This window comes from Nicotiana tabacum, unplaced genomic scaffold (assembly GCF_000715075.1).
Source record: "Nicotiana tabacum cultivar K326 unplaced genomic scaffold, ASM71507v2 Un00003, whole genome shotgun sequence".
Taxonomy (NCBI): Eukaryota; Viridiplantae; Streptophyta; class Magnoliopsida; order Solanales; family Solanaceae; genus Nicotiana; species Nicotiana tabacum.
Genome location: NW_027438241.1, coordinates 614,721 through 632,930, shown reverse-complemented (window position 1 = coordinate 632,930; position 18,210 = coordinate 614,721). Strand labels below are relative to the sequence as shown.

The window sequence follows — 18,210 nt, the reverse complement described above, 5'->3', positions numbered from 1 at the left end:
AATATTAGTAACATACAATATGAGGATTTTTTTTTTTTTTGGGGGGGTGGGGGGTCTTAGGATCTAACAATGAGGTATCCTTTCTGTAGTTGAATTGATGCAATCACATGAAAGTATACATGAACCACACTATTGGAAACACAAGCACATCTAGATGGTCTCTCTGTACCTGCTTTTATATTCACTAAGCTATTGAGCCCAAGACAAGATAATTCATTCTACCTGAATTACCCTCTGGAAAGAACTAATTGGACATTTTGTGTGGCAAGCTTACCATGCTCGGAGTTCTTTTGTACACTTAAGACATGCTATTGTATGTGACCATCTGCTAAGTTTTCAGCCCAGCATACAAAGTCTAGGCTAAAAGATAAAGAGGAAAATTGACGAAATATAAAGGACAGCATATTACTCTTAAATATGTGCTTATACGGTTTCTTCTAATTCATATTGTCCACTGTCCATGTTTCTAAACAGCCAGACAACTGCTTAATTGCATAGTTGCAGAAAAGCATAACTATGTCATGCGAGATGTATTCTTTTGAGAAACGTGATGTCAGCTAGTTTCTAGTTACTGCTGCTCCTACATCTGCATGGAAACTAGGGAAGAAATGCGATAAATACAAGGTTTAACATTGTTGATCTTTCTTGTTTGGTTTGCCTCTGAAAAGAAAATAAAGAGGAAGAAAATTGCTTTTCTTGGACTCCTGTTGGTGAAAGTGGATATAAAAATGATGACTTCCTCCTTTTCTCTCAAACTCAAGCCGAGGAGAAGAGATTTCTTATTTCAGCTTGATTTCTCTTTATTTTTATTAGTCTTCTTGTGGGGCAGTCATTTAACCTTGGTGCCTTATTAGAAATGCATTTACTATTCTTTAAGCTATTCCCCCTTCCCCCAGACTGAAAAAAGAGGGGGAAAAAAGAAAGGGGATTTCAGTTTATACATGAAGAGCCTTTTGCTAGTTTGTATTTTGGTCTAAGATTTTTTCTCTTATGCTTTCAGGTACCAACAAGAAGGTATAAACTGGTTGGCATTTTTGAAGCGCTTTAATCTTCACGGGATTTTATGTGATGACATGGGCCTTGGTAAAACCCTTCAAGCATCAGCAATTGTGGCTTCTGATGTAGCAGAGCACATTGCTCTAAATAGTTCCAAGGATCTACCTCCATCCTTGATAATATGCCCCTCAACCCTTGTCGGCCACTGGGTTTATGAAATAGAGAAGTTTATTGATGGTTCTTTGCTTACTACCCTCCAGTATGTTGGTTCTGCGCAAGAGCGCATTTCGCTACGGTCTCAGTTTAGTGAGCATAATGTTATCGTGACATCATATGATGTTATCCGCAAAGATGTTGATTATCTTAGACAGCTGTTTTGGAACTATTGCATTCTAGATGAGGGACATATCATAAAGAATTCTAAGTCGAAAATAACAGTTGCTGTTAAACAATTGAAGGCACAACACCGACTCATCCTGAGTGGAACACCGATACAGGTGTGTTAATATTGTTAGCAATTCAGCCAGAACTGAATATTTATAACAGTTCAATGAGTGCTTAATAGTTAATCCATCTCAAATTGCAGAATAATGTGTTGGATCTGTGGTCACTTTTTGACTTCCTTATGCCAGGGTTTCTTGGAACTGAAAGACAAGTGAGTTACACCATTTGCTAAGTTAAAATTGCACTTTTTGTAATTCTTACGTTGTTCAATGTGCCTAATAATTGAGTGATTTTGTTCCGATTTGTTGTTTCCTAAAAGTTGTGTTTGGGTTGAGAGGTATGCACAGGGAAGCTGTCATACTTCTTTCCACCCCTTCAGGTCACGAGCTAACCTGCCCTCTTCTTCCCTTCAAATTATTGATTTTACTTTCAGAAGAAGACATTGAATTGATATTAAATGGCTTCGATTTCTTTAGTCTTTTAGGACCCTTTGTTCACAAGGGTCTGAATTAGGCAGGGAGAAAGCTCCATTCATGTTAACCGCTCGTTTCACGTCAACCTCTTCAGACACTTCTAGAAGCTTGATTTATGTCTCTTTGAAGAGTTAATTTATTGATAGCAACATACTATCCTAGGAGTGCAAATGATATGTAAGGGAGCAGAGTGCAGACAACAATTATTGAAATATGTGATGTTTCTGACTTGGATAACCAGTTTTAATTTGGGTAAACCAATGAAAAGGAGTTACATTGCAAGTAGGCTATTCCCGGAGAACTGTTTTACATGGTTATCATATGAAGCATCGTAATCTTTTCGTTTTGATACTGTAAGTGAGAATTTCTTTTCATGTTGATTGTGGGTATCATGAATTTCTTTCAGCATCTAATGTGGATGCTTAGTGAAACTGAGCTGGCTAGTTACAAACTTCTTTTGATCAAAAGTTGTTATATGATACTTACCTTGTATGTTAATTTGACAGTTTCATGCCTCCTATGGTAAACCACTACTAGCTGCCAGAGATCCCAAATGTTCAGCGAAAGATGCTGAAGCAGGTGTGCTTGCTATGGAAGCATTGCACAAGCAGGTGGGTTCATTTCTACTTGCATCTGGCCTCCTTTGTTCTTGTCACTGCTGATCTAGACTCAAACTGAAAGGTTTTCCTTGACAGGTGATGCCTTTTCTCCTTCGCCGGACTAAAGATGAAGTCTTATCTGATCTGCCAGAGAAAATTATTCAGGATAGGTACTGTGACCTGAGTCCTGTTCAGCTAAAACTCTACGAACAATTTTCTGGTTCACATGTGAGACAAGAAATTTCAAGCATTGTGAGGCACAATGAATCAGATGCAAGCCAAAAGAATGATTTGCCAAAAGCATCTTCTCATGTATTCCAGGTAAGTTGAGAATAGTCATGATTATCTCTTTTGTGGTTGTGGTCTAATATCTCTCTTGTTTCAGGCACTTCAGTACTTGCTTAAACTTTGTAGTCATCCTTTGCTCGTGTTTGGGGAGAGAGTTGCAGAATCACTCTCATCTGTTGTGTCAGAGCTCTTCCCTCCTGGTTCTGACATTGTTTCAGAACTCCATCAACTTCACCATTCTCCCAAATTAGTCGCCTTGCAGGAGATCCTTTCGGAGTGTGGGATTGGTGTTGACTCAGGTCCTGAAGGCACTATTTGTGTGGGACAGCACAGAGTCCTGATATTTGCACAGCATAAGGTAATGCCTCTAGATTTTCAAGTTATATTTTGATTGATTCTGTTCCTGTCTTAGCCTGGAATTCAACTTGAGTTGTGCAGGCCCTTTTGGATATCATTGAGAGAGACCTGTTTCACACTCATATGAAGAGGTAAGGATAGTTCTTTCTTGTTTTTAATTTTCAAACTTCCTTTTGAAGTAAACTATATAGCCTGCCTATATTTCCATTGCCATTGACATATCTGTGACTTTTATATGGAGGTTGAGGCATCTTTTAATGTACTTCTTGGTTTATCGTGTGGGTCAACTCTTGGTTGTCATAATTAGGTTTTTTGATATTAGGGGCTAGTGTGTTGTTAACCATTAATTCTGCAGCAGTTTATAGTGGCGGTCTTGATTTGACTAAAGTATGTTGAGAAAGCAAGACATAGGAAATACCTTTTGGAGTCTCCATGTTTGTATGGCACAGTATTTTGACCTGTTTAGCTGCAGGCATGATCTTGGAAGGGGCATAAAAGGGAGGGAAGGCTGTGGTTTTCATTCTTTAGTTTTTTCACATTTCACCTTTTAGAACTGGTTTTGATTTTAGTACATTGAGCTCTTTGTTTGACATTATTTTTTGGAACTTGTAATCTACCGATTCTCTAAATTTCTGAACACAAAATATCAAATTGTAGGTTACATAATATGTTGCATCTACAACTATGGATAAAGACAGTTGTATATGTTCTCAACTGTTTTCTAGCCCCAGAATTTTAGGATACACAATTTTTTCTCCACTTCTTTGTGTCGCACCTGGAAATTTTCTTGTTAATTTGCAATCATTTTGGACGGTTGAGATTGTCTCGGGATATAAATAGACTTCGTATGCTAAATCTTAACTTATTAATAGTTTCTCCTGTAATTATGGATAGCTGTACCTGTTTTGATAAAGTTAATATATATGCAACAAATGTTACCTTCTCAACAACAAAAAAAAGTTTTGCTTGTGCACATGCAAAAGCCTTAGAACCGGAAAAAACAGATGTTAGAGGACCAGTAATGCACCTATGTTAATCAAAGGCTGTCTTGAAGTACTTGAGCCCGTTCCTTTGGTTTGATATTCAGTAGCTAAAGAGATTTTACTCCTTTTTTGAGCAGTGTTACTTACTTGAGGCTGGATGGATCAGTTGAGCCGGAAAAACGCTTTGACATTGTGAAAGCCTTCAATTCAGATCCTACCATAGATGTTTTGCTGCTTACAACACATGGTATGATTCTACATTTTTGCATGGTTTCTCTAGAGCCTGTGCTCATGTACAAATACTTCTTGCAGTTGGTGGGCTTGGTTTGAACCTGACATCAGCTGATACCCTTGTGTTTATGGAGCATGACTGGAATCCAATGCGAGATCACCAGGTATAGAGAATTAGTCTTTCCTTGCAGATTTTCTTTTTGAATATGGTCCAGAACCATTCTCATAATTTTTTTGGCTTATTTTTGGCCCTGTTAAAGTAAAAATGCACTGATAATCTTTGGGTATTAGTTGCCCTCTGTGTGTTTTTGGGGGGCAGGGGGTGGAGGGGACTTTGCATGGGTAGGGGTGGGGGAAGTCTCTCTCTACAAGTTCTTTTGAATCTTTTATAGAGGTTATATGTTTCTTGCCTCTTGCTTTGATTTTTAGCGCTTTATTTGTCATCAATATCCCTGGATGATTGATGGGAGGCAGAGTTTGTTTAACTTATACTTATTTAGGTGTTCTGCTTCTTAGTAAGCAGGACTAAGTCTGATAAAGTATGAAGAGGCATGTTTATTTGACTATGCATCTATATCCCTACTTCTTCAAATCCAGAAGAATGCCTTAGGTAGTATACTTAAAAGCTTAAAAATTTACCATATCCTGGGAATATTGTTGCTTGACCATCCAATTTTAATCACCTGTTAAAATTTATGACCTAGCAGGCACTATAAGATGTTCACCTGTTAAAATAATGAACTAGCAGGCACTATAAGATGTTTCTTTTGTAGTTACTGTAAAATTAGTTTTATATGGTGCTGATCAGTGTTTTAAAAGGCGTGGGCGTAAGGCGAGGCGTTTTACATATACCTCAGCGGAAAAACAAAAAGGATGATTAAAACAAAAATGATGATTATAGCAGCAGTAAAGTTTTCTATATGGAGAAACAAAAAGGATGATTAACCCCCAATTTGAACTTTGAATTTGCTGCTATAAAGGAGAATGTAGTTCTTTTTGTATTTGAAAAAAAAATTAAATATTTGTTGTTTTTGGGAGATATTAGCAGACTAGCGGACAAGAAAAAAAATTGGGAAAGACCATGAATTAGGGCTTAAATCAATAAAAAAGGTTTTGACTTTTAAATTTAATACTTTTGAGTAATTACCAAACTGACTTTTGAGAATTTGGGTATTATATGAAGGATTTATTCAACAAATTTTGTTTTAATTTGAAAAAGTCTCTGGGGCTTACTTCTCACTAAAAAAAACGCGCCTCGAACGCCCCGAATTGCTGGGGTACGCCTCTTGAGACTTTCGCCCCACACCGAATTGGGGCGTACCAAAAACGCCCCGGGGCTCGCCCCGAAAACGCCTTTTAAAACAGTGGTGCTGATAACTTTTTGGTGTTACTTTAGAGGATTTAGTACTTATTGATTCTAAATTTTGAGACAGCACGGATAATTTTGGGTATTTTGATTTACTTCGTGCAGATAATACCTATCTGTGTTGGGTCGTTAGATGTGTTGTATTGATATTGCAGTAGTTGGTGTTCTGCTGATTTGATTTTAGTCAACCATTCTTGTTGAATCTTCTCATGTCCTGCTTGCTCAAGATGATATTGAAAGGCAGAGTAACTTCTTTATATCCTTTTGTAGGCTATGGATAGAGCTCACAGGTTGGGCCAGCGAAAAGTTGTAAATGTTCATCGTCTCATTATGCGAGGAACGTTGGAAGAAAAAGTAATGAGTCTCCAAAGGTTTAAAGTGTCAGTTGCTAATGCGGTAATCAATGCAGAGAATGCAAGTCTGAAAACGATGAATACAGACCAGTTACTTGATCTATTTACTTCGGCTGAAAGCAAAAAGGTGATTTAACTTTCAGCTTTGGATCTGTAGTGTCTCTCTTGATATCTTTAGAATTTGAGATGCATGTATGCTGTTTAAATTGTGTTAAGAAATGGATCCTCCACCAATGTGGGACTCAACAACTTACAAATGCTGGTTATTCTCAGGGGGCCAGCAGATCCAGAAGAACCGATGAAAAATCTGATGTGGACTCAATCTTGCCACGTAGCGGGAAGGGATTAAAAGCCATTCTTGGAGGATTGGAGGAGCTGTGGGATCAATCACAATACACGGAAGAGTATAACGTGAGCCAGTTCTTAGCAAAGCTTAATGGTTAATTATCTGAGCTCCTTGCATGCTTCTGCATACATTGGATTGGAGTATGCAGAGCAGGGAGGGGATGAGATGCAACTCTGCATTCCATGTACAAAATGTACATTCTGAGTCAGCCCAAAATTTTGTCGATTAGTGGTAGTTCCCTTTTCCTTGTTTATTTTGTTTCATTTTCTTCTCGTGATAATTCTAGACATGCAATTATATTCTTGGACTCCATTAACATAGAGAATAGTTGATAGCGGAGCACAGTTGTGGGATGGCGCTGATGATGCCCCCGTTAGGATAGCTGAGATATTGTATATTTGGATGTACATACATTCAGCTTTTCTAAAGTAATGCAGTCAAGATGAATATCAGTTTCATTATGAAGTTATGACCCGTGCTTTCTTCTATTTTTCTGTTAATCTCATTTTCGAATGCTTGCTCCTTTCTCCAACATTTTGCGATTTCTGTTTCTCGCATGGTTGATTATTTTCAAATATTTTAACGTTAAAGTTTTATTCAAGTAGAAAATTTTCAAGCAAGTTCCATGTTAGGATCGGGTTACTGGGTAGTGCAGAATTTAGCTAAACAACGTTATAATGATAATAACAAAGACAATGCAAGTTGATAATAACGGCAATTAAAGAAGATAAAGAAGACACAAATTTAACGTGGTTCGGTCAAGGTGACCTATGTCCACAAGCGGAGGTGCAATTTTACTATACCAACAAGAGTACAAAATTAGAGTAAATACTCTAATTAGTCCCAAATACCTTATGAGAATAACCTCACAAGATTGCTCCAAAGAAAGGGTTCACACAAGTATTTCCCAACACTCATTCTCTTACAAAATACTCTATAATGAAATAAAAGAGGAGAAAGAAAGACGAGTGAAAAGCTCTTGAATTGGTGTGTTTACAAATGATGAGAAGTTCCTCTATTTATAGCAAGAAATCCTTGGCCTAATAGTGGATGTTATGTCATGGTAAATGTCATGATCCACAAATTTGTTATAGTGGATATTACGTCATAGCAAATATCATCAAAATTTAGCCCCCAGTTGAGAAGAAGCCAAATTAATGGCCATATTACATTCCGTAGGTCATGTAATGTATGTGACACTTCCCACTCCCCATCCATCACTCTCCTTTCGTTTAGGTGAAGCTAACCAGAGTTGGAAAGTTTGGTCAATCTGTATAAAAAAAGATTTGGATTGAGCTCGACGCTAGGCAGGAATGTAGCAGTTGAAAATTGAAATGAATCACCTGGGCAGTAAAAGTAATTCATTATTCATAGGTTAGTTATTATCAGCTATTAAGAGTCGGTTAGTATATAATTTTATGCACTAACCCGTAAGTTTTTATACTTTGCAAAGTGACCCATTTTATTTACTCACCCCCAAAGTGTTGAATAATACATTTTATTTTGCCAAAGAATGAAAAGAAATCAAGTCAGTTCCCTCCATAAATCCCCTGCTTCCGGTCAAATTTCTTGCTTGATTGAGCTCAGATTTTGTTCCATAGCTAGCAAATCTCACTTCTCCAAGCTTCCTCCATCTCCATTGCAGTCTTAGCTCACTTGCATTTTTTAATTTTCGCATCCGGAGAGGAAGATTGTCAATTTAGGCGATCGTTTTGTGTGTACATTATTTTGGCCATTCATTGTAAGAGACATATTTTTCGATTTGTTCCGCTGGTATGTGGTAAAAAGCTTTCAATTGTTGCTTAGACATTTTCGAACATTTAATTCTGTTATAACTGGTCATCGACCATTTTTAATTTATTAAGTTGATTTTATTTGCCAAATATGGGGGACAGTATCGACATTTGCTATTATTGTTCCTCGTAGTGATTCCTTTAACAAATTGGTTGAGAGCATAATTAGATGTGGTCAGTTAAAATGTAAACTAGTGATGTTTCTGTTAGCTAGTATATGATTAATTTTGTGCCTAGTAAGGTGAAAATAGCTCCTCCTTTCATCCTGAATGATCAACATGTCGAACTCTATCTTCTTGATATTGCTAGTGAGGGTGCTAGGATTATTCTTGATAAAATATCCAATGAATATAGAGCAGATGACGATGTGCTAGAGAATCATAACATCGTTGCGAACAGTGTTGCTCCTACAACACAAGGGTGCGACAGTTTAAAAGATGAAACTAGTTTTTTCCTTGGGAAAACATCAAGAACAAGAAGGAATTAGTTGGGGCGTTGAAGCTAGCTGTCGTGAAGAAGGCCTTTAACTTCTATGTAAAGAAGAGTAGTAAATCATTGTATATGATGGCATATAAGGTTCAGAATTGTGTGTGTAAGTTGCACGTAGTGAAGTACATCAAAGGGGATATGTATTATATTAGCAAGTATAATAATAAGCAAACTTGCAGTATTCAAAATCTCATGAGCCAACATCGATATGCATCGGCGTTTGTCATTGCTAGTTTCTTGATGAATGACTTTGCTGATGGCGAAGGGACATCAATTACACAAATTGAAAGTGTAGTTCGTAATCATTTTGAATTGCGAGGCAAGCTCCTGGAAGTGCTAAAAGGGGTGTGTTCTTGATAAGAACCTCATAAGGAAGATACCTGACACCAGAGGCGGCGAACCCAGGATTTTAACACGACGGAAGCACATATTTTTGTTCAATCATTGCCCCTAAAGGCTTTTAGCGTTCAGGTACCAAGTGATTTAATTTAACCATTTTCAAGGTATATACATATACATAAACAAGACTTATGCCGAAATTTTACGGGGTCCGGTGACCCCTCAATATAATATATAGGTCCACCTCTGCCTGACACGCAGCGGCGAAACTAGAAATTTCTTAAGGGTGTTCAAATTTAAAAGAAATAAAAAAAATTTCCGATAAAGGGTGTTCAATATGTATTATATATTTTTAAAACATAATATTTTACCTATGTACATAGTACAATTTTTAGACTAAGCTTATGATCATGTTGCTTCGCCACTGACACGGGTATACAATTTTAAATGCATATCGTCTTGAAAGTGAAAATCGAGGCAGTAAGACTGCATTAAAACTTGATGCGGCAGGGAGGTTCTTATATTTTTCGTAGCATTTGAAGCTTGCATCAAAGGATTTTTGAACACGACGAAGGATTTAACTGTTAATGAAACTTTTTAGCAAGAAAGTATGGTGGTGCTCTGTTAAATATGATGGCACAGGATACTAAGAACCATATCTATCCAGCGGTATTTTATGCAGTGGACACGGAGTGCGATGACACATGAATTTTTTTCGAGCAGTTGAAGACTGTAGTTGATGATATTCTAGAACCGTGCATAATCTCTGATATGCATCTTAGCATAGCCAATGGAATTTTTTGGGTTTGTCAACATGCTCATCATGGATTTTGTATGAGACATCTTGGTGAAAACCTGTGCCAAAGGTTCATATCTGGAGATTATCTTCACCATTATTATACGGTAACACAAGCGTATAGTAAAAATAAGTTCTTTGACCATTTTCAGCAGCTCAAGAATGATGCCCCACTGCAACTAGATGTCTTGCGCTTGAGGTTGGATTTCACAGATGGACCAGGTATCATTTTTCAGGAAACAGGTACAAAGTGATGACTACAAACATTGCCGAATCGCTTAAATTTCCTTTGATTTTCCTGTTTAATTGTATTGGTCAAAGGTTCATTGAAAAATTGTCACGACCCAAAATCCGTCTAGTCGTGATGACACCTAACCTGACCCACTAGCCACTAGGTAAGCCAAATAACCATCAACACAACTCAAATCAAGTAATACGAGACAATGGATAAAATAATTGAACTTTCTATACAAATCCCAAGGACGGATAGTACAAATCATGAGCTTCTAAGACTTAGAGTTTACAAACTGGTACGAAGTAAATACATCATCTGTTCGAAATACACAAACAGATTTGCAAATTTAAAGCTACCAAGGACAAGTGGCAGCTGTAACAAGTACGCAAGTACCTCTTCAATGCCAGCTCCCGCCATACACATCAACATCAATATCAAGATCTGCACACAAGATGCAGAAGTATAGTATGAGTACAACCGACACCATGTGCTCAATAAGTATTTTGAATAACCTCGGTGAAGTAGTGACAAGGCTTTTTAGTTAAAAGATACTCACTAATATAACCTGTACCGTAGAATAGCAATAGAAACGATACTTAAATATAACATTGAAGAGTACAAGGACAATTATGCGAAGCAGTAAATGATTACTAAAAGAAATTACGGTCAATATTTCTCAATATCACAACCCAATCCTTTCCTTAAAGCGATGACCATCAAACCACTGTAGTAAATAGAGCTTTCATAGTGTGAGAAATGAGATATCAAATTAAATGGCACGACAACACCCTTTGTGCATTTATCTCATCCTTGCCGAGCATACGAATAACAGTACCAACTAGGTGAAAGAAATGCCAATAACAGTAACGACAAAGTGGGAGATACACATGTAGTAATAACGAACAAGGCAGTGCATATGGGCAACAATAACAAACTAGGTAGAAGGCATAGAAGTAATGACATCAATTAAGATAGAAAAACATAAATTTCACTAACTAACATGGTAGAAGGCTTAAATGTAGATATCACAAACAAGAGGGAAAACATGATCTTTATAAGCTAAACAGACAGAAAGCATGGATAACTAACATGGTAGAAGAATTATACGAAAGTGCAACAAATAAGAAACGACATAGATGTAGATATGACAAAAAAGAAGGAAAGCATGATATTTTCAAGTTAAACTGATAGAAGGTACGGATAATACAACAAAAATTGAGGTAGAGGATAAAGACAAAACAACAACGACAAGTCACATAGAAAACATATGTGCAACATTAATAGCTCAAGATAAAGGCATGAATGCATACACAAGGGAAAGATATCACAATATAATGCATGTCTCTCATCCTCGCCTGCATGGAAATACCCTTCATGCCATGAACGTATGATAATATAAAAGCAATGGTATAACATCACCCTTCGAGTTTTTACACTCATCCTCACATGATAATGTAAATGAAATGACACGACAATACCCTTCGTGCTTTACACTCTTCCTCTCATGGTAATGTATATGAAATTCCACGGCATCACCCTTCGTTCTTTACACTCCTCCTCACCAAGCACATGTATATCAATAACAAGCAAGGTATGAAGCATGAATAACATGTATATCAATAACAAGCAAGGTATGAAGCATGAATAATATCAAAGAGAGTGATTAAGTGAATATTCCAAATGAACATAAATCACAACTTTCAAGCCAATAACAATTCAACAAACCTCGAGAACCTCATTGTTCAAGTATCTCAACCAATCTAAAAAAAATGATCTTCAACTCAAGTATAGAATCCAAAATCTCAAGAATAATGGTCGTAGCGATGTATTTGTGAGTAAGTATAGTGATGACCGAATTTAGCATATTAATAGTTTCACAAAAAACTGCCAAATATTATTCAAGTTTTATTTAGCTAAATCATGGTTTCTTGCATTTAACTTCATATTCATATTAATCTAGAAGTCAAGTATTATAGTTACCAATAGTGTTTCCTGGTATTGCAGCCTAAGAGCTATCATGTTAAACATGTTTGGTTCGTAACAAGTGTTCATCCTCTCTTAATCTGTTTCAAACATTTCCCCTTTGGTCTAGACAATATGTTGACACTATATTTCCTTTGTGACTAGAGCATTCACTCCCATCCCATTTTGCCCTTAATTCATAGTTGACAACCTTATTGTGCCACACATTTGTTTGCCTCCCATGAACTCGTAGTATCATTGTGTCTGTTTTGTTGAGTTTATCACACCACCACTTCATCACCAGTAGTCTCACTTTTCAATGTAATATGTAGACATGAACTCCCTCTATATCTTTTAGTTGATATTTGGCGTGACTCAAGTCGGCTACATTACAGTTGATCCTTTATATCTTCTATTAACACTTGTGCTCTAGGCGAGTCCACCATTCTGATACAAACTATTTTGCGATAACTATGACCATCTCAATTTATAGATTTTCTTCCAATTTTTCTCGCCTCATTCTCCCTAGTTATTGAATAGCTATGCACCCTTCCATACGTTACGTGGTCTTTTCCCTTAGTTGGGAATTCATCCTGCTCGCCTCTCGATACTTGTTGGGATATCCGTGGGAAAGTGTGTTCATCCGTGTATCACTTAACACTTCCTTGCTTGTAAGATTCTTAAGAGACTCTCCATCAAGTACCGATGCACTCTTGGGTTATTATAATATCACATTTATCTTTCCCACTCGTTCTGTCTTTCTTAAAGCCTTAGAGGTTTAGCTAAATCGCAAATCCGTGATTAACTCATTCTAAAAACTCGCAACCTTTCACATTTGACCTATATTACTTCCTTGGGTTCCATTGTTCCTGACCCCCTAACAAGTATAAAATTCCTTTGTAAACATACTCTTAGTTTCTAGGATCGTTGACCCTGTCATTCACATTGCCATGTATGAAGAATTTACCTTCCTTAACCTTCCACCTTTTTGGGGTACTAGTGGTCTATCATTAGCATATCCTTTCAGAGAATCATGCTACCCATTATCTCTTTTCTAGACTACACCTATCTTCAAAAAAATATTCAAACATCATAGCTACATGGTCTTTCTCTCGTTTCATTGTATTTAAGTGGCCTCTCTATGGCCCTTCCTCCCCCACTTGGGATGAATGATTCACATTTTGACACAAGTTTTGAATTTAGCAACTTCAGGGACATATGTTTCATGTCTCTATCCCTCATATATATGTTCGACTATTAGGGAGATTTAAGTCACCATGGTATTAACCTCATACTTTCTCTACTCTTATTCAGCCACATAGGCTTGGGATCCAACTCCCTCATGTCAATATCCTTTTTGGAGTGTAACAACACTTCGCACATTCCTAGGATTCTTATAACGTTCATAGTGCTAGGGTCTTCTCATTGTGGGTTCAATCAACTCTCCTTTCATAACTTCTTGTCTCCCGTGAGAGACCTACACATTTATCATTACTCTCCAGGCCATGCCTTTCATATATCACGTGCCTATGTAACATGTTTACATCTTAGAATCATATACATGGTTCCCACACTATCCACATGTACTAGTTAAAATTATGTCTCATTTATCACGACACCGCCTCTTTAGAGGTGGGTAATCACTTCTAGCACTCTTCTCCTATAAAGTATGCTCATGGTACGATATACTTGTCTCATATGTCATACAATTCATTCAACATGATACATGTGCCATCTGTTTAATATTCAAGCCTTTACCCTTTCGTCATGTCACATGACAACATTACTTGGAATAAACCAAAAGAGCATTTAAACTTACCTTGAACCTCAACGCACGAGTTGGAGGAAGAACAATTTACCCTAACTCACACTGTACAGACCTCCAGAAATGTGAGGTAAACTGCGTACATCGATCTGAAATAATAGACACTGGCACACCGTGAAGGCGGACAATCTCATGAATGTAAATTTCAGCTAACCTTTTTGAAGAATAGGTAACTGCCACTGGAATGAAATGTGTTAACTTGGTCAACCTGTCCACAATGACCCAAACGACATCAAATGTTCTCTGAGTCCGTGGGAGCCCAACAACAAAATTCATAGTGATACGCTCCCACTTCCACTCAGGAATTTCTAACTTCTGAAGCAAACCACCAGGTCTCTGATGCTCGTACTTAACTTGCTGACAATTCAGACACCGAGCTACATATGCAACTATATCCTTTTTCATTCTCCTCCACCAATAATGTTGCCGCAAATCTTGATACATTTTGGCGATACCTGGATGAATAGAATACCTGGAACTGTGTGCCTCTTCAAGAATTAATTCACGAAGCCCATCCACATTAGGCACACAAATACGACCCTGCATTCGCAGAACCCCATCTTCCCCCACAACAACCTGTTTGGCATCATCGTGCCACACCGTGTCCTTAAGGACAAGTAAGTGAGGATCATCATACTGCCTCTCTCTGATGCGCTCATATAAAGAAGACCGAGCGACTGTGCAAGCTAGAACCCGACTGGGTTCTGAAACATCTAACCTCACGAACTGATTATCCAAAGTTTGAACATCTGCAGCTAATGGCCTCTCACCAATCGGAATATACGCAAGACTGCCCATACTCACATCCTTTCTACTCAAGGCATCGGCCACCACATTGGCCTTTCCGGGGTGATACAAAATGGTGATATCATAGTCTTTCAACAACTCCATCCATCTTCTCTGCATCAAATTAAGATCCTTTTGTTTGAACAGATACTGGAGGCTACGATGATCAGTAAATACCTCACACGAGATACCGTAGAGTTAATGCCTCCAAATCTTCAGTGCATGAACAATGGCTGCCAATTCTAAGTCATGAACATGATAATTCTTCTCGTGAACTTTTAACTGCCGCGACGCATATGCAATTACTTTGCCATCTTGAATTAATACTGCACCAAGCCCAATGTGAGATGCGTCACAATATACCGTATACGATCCTGAACCTGTGGGTAATACCAACACTAGCGTTGTAGTCAAAGCGGTCTTGAGCTTCTGAAAGTTCAACTCATACTCGTCTAACTATCTAAATGGGGCACCCTCCCGGGTCAATCTGGTCTTAATAGTTGTTCATTATCAATTACAGAATTGTCAATTAACTTTATGTTAACAAAAATCTCGTTTCAAACCTTTACAATACTAATAACGAGATGCGAGGCATGAAGACCTCATAATTATTTAGCCGAATTAACGAGTCACATTTAACGCCACCTGGGCGGGCACATACCTCGTAGGTTACAACTCAATATTACAACACGAATTTTTCAAGTATGCACAGAGAATTTCATACAAAGATTTTTCAAATAAGCCTAGCAGGCATGACTCCCTATTAGTACTATAGTACAAATTTACTTTTCACAAGGGAGAATTTAAATAAAAGAATTTTTATCACAAGGATCTCGTCCTTATATAACTTCCACCGCAGCTTATAGCCCGGTCTAAACATATCAATTTATTTTAAAATACGAGGACCTCGGCCTCCGTTCTGAATCACACGTAATATGCACATCTTGCCGATCGAAACTTTCCATTTTCTCCTTTTAAATAACTTTCGTTAAACAAAATCACAAGACATAATGAACCCCACACCGGTAGGGCATATAATTCACAATTTGCAATCAATTATCCGGAAATACATCAAAACATACCGAAATAAGCACCAGAAAGGCACCTTTAGCCTCACAGATCTTATTAGAGTCCATCATGGAATGATAGGCGTAGTTATCTCCATAAAACCTCCCAACAGAAGCAGACACATAAGTAGATTATAGAATTACGAAGCCCACTCATAAGTGAAGCACAATAGGAGGACTTGTCTTGATACTCAGAACCGAATCAAGTTAAGGAAATTGTTACTTTATTTTAAATCGAGGTATACCTATAATGACACCATCTGAAGTAACGACCTCCACCATACCATACAAACAAATATAACAATGGCTGGGTCTCCACCTCTAGGACGCCTTCTACCCTCCTGTCCTCCACCCTTAACTGGTCGTATGAGTGGTGTAGTAACTGCAATGGGGCACGTAGCCTGAGTGCTTTGGTGAAATATGCCTCTCCCAAGTTTGGGACAATTTTCTCATGATGTGCCTAGTATCGCCGTATTCATAACAACCCCTTTGCGGGTTTGGCTGCTAATATTGAGTCTGTGCCAGATGACTGGAATAACCATTATAGGAAACTCATGTCGGTGATGTATTAAAAGAACTTACTGGAGCACCTCGGGTAATCCGATGTGCGGACTGGGCTGGCTGACTGCCCGAGCCCCTGCCATAATGATTTTTACCTGCAGAGTAGAATCCACTGAATCCCCCAGAACTTTAAAGCGTCTTGGTCTCCTTATCTTGGAAATTTCTACCACTAGCGGAAATGAAGTATTAGTTTGTAGCTCCTAAGTCATACAAAATTTTACGATCATAATTAAGTCCTTTAATGAGTCTGTGGACTCACTCTCTGGCTGTATGAAGCAAAGTAGGAATATGACGGGCTAACTTATTGAACCTGATGGAATATTATGACAACGTCATGGTGACCTGACGCAATAGTTCAAACCCTATGCGCCATGCATTGCGGAGAGTCCGGGAAATAAACTCTTTCAAAAGCATTTCTAAGAACCGAGCCAAGTGGGCGGTGTTGTATTGACTGGTCTGCCCTCTTCATATGCTTGCCACGGACACCTCTGGAGAATTATCTCTCCCAAGGCCAATTTCTTCTTTTGTTATGCTGACTCAACACTGTTGAGCTGACCCATTTCTTAACATACTCTTCGATTCTTCTCAGAGGTAACCCTTACCCCTATTTATACACAACGATCACAGAAGTAGAGCTCCATACAGACAAATCTTGGCACAAACCACATAGTCCAGAATCTCGCCGACCACTGTACTTCCTCCAAAGCACCCCAAAATCCGCAACCGTGACGTCCACGCTGAGTAGACTTTCTATAAATTTAATGTTGTTTCTCTAACTCCTTTGGTACTGAAGTATAAGATTATTACGGAGGCGGACATACCGTAAGTCCCAACCTTATTCTCTACAAGATCTTAGGCCTTAAACACATATAAATTTTGGGAGAACCTTTCAGTACCACATGTATACATTTTAGGACCAAAACTGATATAACACATGACTCGCAATCGATTCATTGATAGTGGACTCCCCCACTCGGCGCGAAGTCATAGTTCACCACGTCCGATGGTCCACAATATTAACCTTCACAACTCGTATAAATCAACCAGATGCCAAGGTACGTTGCACCCCCCACATTATTCACTGGGTGATCTCTTTATACGCCCGCATCTTCAATCGAAATCACACGTTGAGGCAATGTTTAAGCATCTCTGGCTCCCTCGTAGTTCATCTGCGGCATCACGAACCGTCAACGCACAACTGATACCGAGTGCGCAGTGTCATACACGAGTAGATACAAAGGAATGTGAGATATAGGTTTCAAGCAAAATCAATGTCGCACGATAAGGAATGAAAGAGGTGATATTATTCCTAAACTTCATAGCCTCTAAGAGATAAGTACAGACGTCTCCGTACCGATCCTTCAGAATCTACTAAGCTTGCTCGTGACTCGTGAGACCTATGTAACCTAGTGCTCTGATACCAACTGTCACGACCCAAAATTCCCTCCTTCGGATCATCGTGATGGTGCCTAACATTTCACTTGCTAGGCAACTCAACGTTAGAATAATATTAACTATTTTTAAAACAATTTTAAATTTATTACTAACAAGGAAACAAATGCGAAAGTAAAGTTTGAAATATAGTGAAATAATTCATCAAAATAACAGTGTCTAAATACCATCCCAGAATTGGTGTCACAAGTGCACGAGCTTCTAGAATAAATACAAATAAAGGTCTGAATAAAATAAAGCTGTCTGAAAATAAACACAGAGCTAAAATAAAGTAGACGGGGACTTCAGAACTACGAACGCCGTACAGTTATACCTCAAGTCTCCTCTGAATAGCTGAAATCCGAGCAAGTCTATAGTATGCCGCTGGGACCAACTCCAAAATCTGCACAAGAAGTGCAGAGTGTAGTATCAATACAACCGACCCCATGTACTGGTAAGTGTTGAGCCTAACCTCGACGAAGTAGTGACG

General features: G+C 38.2%; 1 protein-coding gene across 5 annotated transcripts in view; it reads left to right on the top strand.

Moving 5' to 3' along the window:
• LOC107827845 (TATA-binding protein-associated factor BTAF1-like) overlaps window positions 1-6,901 on the top strand; it is a 40,072-nt gene extending 33,171 nt beyond the window's left edge. For all 5 annotated transcript variants that reach the window (XM_016655058.2, XM_075248626.1, XM_075248625.1 and 2 more), the window contains 10 exons: window positions 1,001-1,493; window positions 1,583-1,651; window positions 2,420-2,524; window positions 2,609-2,833; window positions 2,898-3,158; window positions 3,239-3,288; window positions 4,278-4,387; window positions 4,453-4,535; window positions 6,008-6,217; window positions 6,364-6,901. In XM_016655058.2, the coding sequence (XP_016510544.2) occupies window positions 1,001-1,493; window positions 1,583-1,651; window positions 2,420-2,524; window positions 2,609-2,833; window positions 2,898-3,158; window positions 3,239-3,288; window positions 4,278-4,387; window positions 4,453-4,535; window positions 6,008-6,217; window positions 6,364-6,534 (1,777 nt within the window). In that variant the 3' untranslated portion in view covers window positions 6,535-6,901. The remainder of the gene's footprint in view (window positions 1-1,000; window positions 1,494-1,582; window positions 1,652-2,419; window positions 2,525-2,608; window positions 2,834-2,897; window positions 3,159-3,238; window positions 3,289-4,277; window positions 4,388-4,452; window positions 4,536-6,007; window positions 6,218-6,363) is intronic.
• Window positions 6,902-18,210: the final 11,309 nt, after the last annotated feature.